Here is a 5961-nt window from a genome sequence, read left to right on the forward strand (position 1 = left end):
ATATTAGTGTTATTGTGAAATAAAAGAAAAACAATATGTTTGCGATGTAGATAAATAGGAAATATACAGAGAAATGTAAAACTATGTAGTATATTCACGAACGCATAACCCATAGATCCAGTCCGCCAGGTGTCCTTAGCTGCATACATACGAAAACAGCGCTTTTGCAATGATCCAATATAAATCAAACCATTTTAAAATGTGAAATTTTGTCATTGCTAATTCAAAATTCTAAATTGGAATCTTTCAATATCTTAATTTTTTGATGTCTGCAATCTCCGTGGAAGGAAAAAAGACGGTATCTCAGTATTTCTTTGCAAAATGTTCGTCAATATCTCGATATCTCAGTATTTTCTGTATGATGTTCATCAGCATCTCAGTATTTGTCCGGATGAGGTTCATCTGTTTTTTTTTAAATAGTATTTTTCTGTTTGTATGAGGTTCTTTGCAAATGAATGCAACTTTAAACTACACCAAATCATTGAATTCGATATCTTCAGGGTACTGTTTAAAGTTACGTAGTTTTCTTGACAATTCTTCTAAGTGCATTGCTTCTATCTTCATCTTTACTGATGAAATTCCATTTTTATTCGTCATACCAGTTTTAAAATTTCCTGTTTCTCGGATGTCATGCGTGTCAAATATATCTGCTGTTTGTGAATTTTTGTTTAGAGTCTCGCTGCACTGCTTTATGGATGATAAAGATCCATTTTCGCTGTTTTTCGATGAACACCCCGAGTCTGTATTATTGCAACAACTGTTTGAACTGTGTGGAGAGTAGAGGTCTTCATCAGTTTCCTGACTATTGTCGAATGACATATCTAATTTGTGGTAATGATCGACTTCCATCTCCATATGACTGTACACACTGTCTGAAGACGACAGCTTAGCATGACTAGTCTCTTTTGAATTTATCGAATTATCAGTAAAATAATTTTGCTGACAACACATTTGAGGTTCTAACGGTTCAAACTTCCCGCCGTGAAATGCTGATTCTGGATCACCATTATCAGCTGCGTTACTGGAAGATGGACTGAGTTGAGGGAATCGATTCAATGGTATCTTACTGACTTGTAATCCGCCTGTGTGTATAGTTTAGCAAATTTCTAGAAAACTTTAAACTTCTTCAATTATATTCATTTACTTTAAACATCTTTGATACGAAATATGAGTTAGAATAACCTTTTTGAATCAATGAATCTGGAGTCATTAAGGTTCTGTTTCTGCTGTAATACAAGAAAGGTATATTCTTACTAAAATCATTGGAAATAAACCGACAATTGGAACGGAAGAAGAAACATCAAATTGCCTCATTACACTTTGAAAAAGTTTATCAAATCAGCAAGAAATGCCGTAGTCTTGAACGATTTGATGATAGGCAATAAGTACATATGTCAAAAGGGTGAAAAATGCAGTTTGAAAAAAAAGCCACGAGTTTCAAAACTTTATTTTAACAACAACAAAAAATGACGCTGGTGGATTTGATTAATTGATTGATTGACTTATTGTATCTTGCTTAACGTTTCGCTCGATAATTTTTCACTCATATGGAGACGTCACCAACACCGGTGAAGGGCTTCAAATTTAAGCCTATTCCCGGCGCTTACAGCCATTGAGAAGTTAGGGTTCTTTAGCGTGCCACACCTACTGTGACACGGTACATCCGTTTTTAAGGTCATCTCCGAGGACCTGTGACATTCACACCTGATGCCGAGCGTTTGGCGATGGAACTGTCACTACCTATTTTAACGACTTAGGTCTGTCGCGGCCGGGATTCGAACCCCGGCATTCCGCATGCGGGGTGAACGCTCTAACCTCTCGACCACCGCGGCGGTTTGGCGGATGTGAACTCGGGATCTGTGTACCAGTACCCCGATACTTATCTACTGGGGTGGATTTGAACTCGGGATCTGCATGCCAGTATCCCGATACTTATATACTGAGCTACGTAGATATACAGCCAAAACGATACAAACCATTTCACATGACATTTGAATCGCCATATTATGTATTCAAAAATTCTAGAAACATTTATATTTCCACAAACACGGGAGAAATTTCTTTTATAGAAACCATAAAATTATCAAATCATCAAATGATTCTGAAGACTTTCAAAGCTCTCATCCAATGCCAAGTGAAATTTTCCCATTTTACCTCTTTTTGCAGTAGATGACGATAACTATTATGAAAGTAAGACTTCCTGCCAATGATGAACCAATGATAACGCTCTCATTATTGGAATTGTCTGAAATAAAATTGATATCCTTATCTGGTAATATAAGAATAAGAGATAAATGAGTTTCTGATGAAAATTATCTGACATCGGTAACTCTATTTGTACGCGAGACTGATATATGCCGCTGCTGGGAATCAAACCCTGGACCTATGGGACAAGATCGAGCTAAAGGGTGAACGCACTAGCCAGAGCTAATGGAAAGGTCATGTAACTGATACTATTATATATTTAATTTATGATGTTTATGTGACCAATTTTAATTCTTGTTAAAGATGGAGAGGGCTTAAGGTGGGTGTGACCAATCGTCAGGGGATGATTACTCTTCCTAGGTACATTATCCCATCTCTGGTGATTTAGTGTTCGCGTTTCCCCAAATTTCAACATCGTATTCCCTATAGGATTGATCACTGTTTGTTATCTTTGCATCCCCCCCATATCACTTCACACGTATATGACATTCTACTATAACATTAATGTTTAGATTTTTCTTTTCTGCAGTCAATATAAAAGGATGGGAGAAGAAATAATGTTCCATACGGTCACTTTTAATCTTTCAATAGATGGATTCAACATGAAAATTTATCACGTGTTTACTCCTTTATCCAGTGGATATCACCTATTACATAATTTTTAATTATTACACTATGTTTTCCTACGCCGTTTGTCACGTCACAAACAAACGTCAATTTTACGTAGTTTGTTTACAAAATGTCTTGAAATAAAACTCCCGACAAAACAGCAACGTAAATGAATATTCGGGGAAGGAGAGTTAACATGTGATAAAAATTATCTTCCATGGTTTGTGGTCTAATATGATCTATATCCAACTCGTTGTGTTTTCTATCCCCTCATCAAGGCTCAGCGATAGAAAACGCACAACTCGTTGAATATAAACCATATCACACTATCAACAAAGGGAGATCCTGGATGTATCAAAATGAAATAAATCAGCACCAAACAAACCATTTCGTGGTTTAAGATAAAAGTGGATTTGTAAGAGCTATTGGTTAGGAATATGAAATTATCAATGAGAGACTAGAAAGTTTGCGATTTCAGAGAAATAAGACTTAAAATTGCATACAAATATTTTTCTTACCAGTCTGAGTTGAAAAATTACACCCAGAGACCTTGTCACACGAAGAACAATCACAGACTTCTGCACACAAACGTCCATAGAACCCGTCAGGACAGTTCTCCTTACAAGCTATGCCAAACGTGCCTGGCCAACATTCTGTTAGAAGACATTACTTATATAATACATGTATTACCATAATAAAACGAGTTCAGTAATATATCAAATATTTTGATAATTACCTTCACATGAATCACCACGTCTTTTGTAATTACGACAACATTGTAGAGGTTTATCATTTCTGTTCGGAGGAAAAGTTTTCATAAATCAATTAATGAATGGAAAATTCCAAAACAGAATGTAAAAATATATAAAACATCATGAAGGGAGTATTATACAATAAAATGTTTACATACGTTGAGCAGACTCCAGGAATCTTTGTCTGGGCATGTGATATCACAAATAAACCATTCAACAGCAACATCAAATCAATGGTAGAACGCATTATTATGCCCATTATAAAGATCACATTACTAAGGCAGTATCATAGGTTTTCTGAACAACAAAATGTTTCCGAACGTTCTCCCAGTATTCATTTACCTTCACAAACAAGGAATTGGATTTGGAAAAGTGCTTAGATGAGATTTCTCGTTGAACTTCCCTCTCATTTGAAGTGACCCATCATCAGATACTACAGAATATACAACATAAGTATCGTACGAAAGTGGGCTACAATTGACACCATTGATACTGATCAAGATGTAGAGCTTACGGCGGGTATGACCGGTCAATAGGGGATACTGACTCCTCCTAGGCGCCTAATCCCACCACCGGTGAGTCCAGGGTTTAGTGTTTGTCCTGGTCTCAGTGTTGTACTCTTTTGAATTGAATTATAAGGATGATTATTATTCCTTTCCTCCACCTGTTTCGTATGAAAGGTTTAAATATCCGTGTTTTCAATGGGACGTAAACAACAAACGCACCAATATTCACCAATCATCTCTCAATTAAAAAACTATGCTGTTGCCATAAAACACTCACCTTTTACCATAGAATTGAAATCTTTACAGTACAATATAAATGTTTATTGAATTTGGAAATATTGAAACCTTGCATTCAAACACATATATATCCATATCAAATTGTTATAATGAACTAAGTTACAAATTACCTGTCATCAGCTCGAATTCTCTCTGACGTGATTCATACCAATTGTTGAGTTGTTCTATATATACTAACTTTCAGTACGGATTTTTTCGTTACCTCAATCAAAATATAGGGTTTACGGCGGGTGTGGCTGTTCTACAGGGAATACCTACCAGACAATACAAATGCAATGCACTTAACTGCGATTCCTTTAAACGTTTTGTTCCTCATCCAATAGTTCATTTTAATTAATACAGCATTTGTCGAATATTCTATTCTATTCCTACCAAACTCCATTTTAAGAAAGTGTTAATCAGTTTCCGGATTTAAAAGTTTCGCATTTTTTAAACTTTATTCTGGTAAAAGCAATGTAAACAGTGAACCGTCTGACACACCGAAACCCAACAAAGCAGTCCAAACAGTGAATCGTCCGGGATACTGGAACCCAACACAGCAGGTCCAAACAGTGAACCATACGGAATACTATGGCATAGAACGAAACCCAATACAATAGTCAGTGTCATAACTTTTCAATATATATAATTGTTGCAGGGGTGGTGGTTTGTAATGTATAAATAACCAACTCCTGGCTTAGGGGTCACAATGCAGTCATTTATTGCATGGTAAAACGAATAAGGATGATTACATAATGTTGATTACAAAATGTCCATTACAAATAAATGACCCTAAAAGACAAAATAGTAACAATGAATATCACAGCGATTTACAATCAAAAGAGTACATTTCAACCTTAAGACTTATCTCCCTTAAATCAAATATAGTAAAATATACTTTACTCAAATATTTACAGTTGCATTACAAATAATGTAACACTATGAAATTACATGTTTTAAATATAATAAAAGGTAATATCTTTTAATTACCTATCTATGGGACAAGGCCCAATGCATGCAAACATCAAAATGCTGCCTGGATGCTTCTAATCTAATTATAACAAATACATCATTACAGTACTATATACACTATAATAACTATAGATATAATATAAGCATATACTGAGATGAAATAACTTTAAACTGATATTTACTGTTCTTCATAATATTTAAACTTTCACTCTTCTCTCAAACAGTGATATTAGCTATATATATATATATATATATATATATATATATATATATATATATATATACATATTATGAAGATAAATGTTAATAAAATTAGTACTTACTGTCAGGTCTGGATTTGAAGGTCTAATAATGTCTTTGTCAAATTCAAAATGCCAAATCAGCACAAAGATATCAAAACTGTTTAAATCAAAACCACAACCAACCTGATAAAAAACTCGAGAGATTCTAACTGAATAAAACTCAGTTCTATAGCCATTGAAATAGAAAGACCTGTGAACCTTTTCACTCACCTATTACACTAAGTAAAGAAAGGGGTGGACTTAAATCTTAAAATGTGCTTTTATTTCCATATGCACTATTCATGTTTATTAAAATATGGTATCATATAATATATACAAGTTAAAACACACTGCTACATA

The 5961-nt window shown here is 34.6% G+C and overlaps 1 protein-coding gene across 1 annotated transcript; it reads right to left on the minus strand.

Moving 5' to 3' along the window:
* Window positions 1-468: 468 nt before the first annotated feature.
* Window positions 469-3813, minus strand: LOC130046654 (uncharacterized). The gene is made up of 6 exons (XM_056150827.1): window positions 3725-3813; window positions 3551-3609; window positions 3333-3467; window positions 2155-2245; window positions 1183-1226; window positions 469-1082 (listed from the first exon to the last, which is right to left on the minus strand). The coding sequence occupies exons 1-6, from the start codon at window positions 3811-3813 to the stop codon at window positions 469-471; spliced, it is 1032 nt and encodes a 343-aa protein (XP_056006802.1).
* Window positions 3814-5961: the final 2148 nt, after the last annotated feature.

The sequence above is a fragment of the Ostrea edulis genome, chromosome 9 (genome assembly GCF_947568905.1).
Source record: "Ostrea edulis chromosome 9, xbOstEdul1.1, whole genome shotgun sequence".
In the NCBI taxonomy this organism is placed as follows: Eukaryota; Metazoa; Mollusca; class Bivalvia; order Ostreida; family Ostreidae; genus Ostrea; species Ostrea edulis.

Bases quoted from the DNA above. Each gene is read 5' to 3' on its own strand.
- LOC130046654 (XM_056150827.1), bottom strand. From the start codon at position 3,813: ATGCGTTCTACCATTGATTTGATGTTGCTGTTGAATGGTTTATTTGTG. The intron at 3,610-3,724 runs GTATGTAAACAT...TCCTCCGAACAG, and splicing joins ATTCCTGGAGTCTGCTCAAC to AAATGATAAACCTCTACAAT. The intron at 2,246-3,332 runs GTAAGAAAAATA...ATTTTATTTCAG, and splicing joins TAATTTTTCAACTCAGACTG to ACAATTCCAATAATGAGAGC.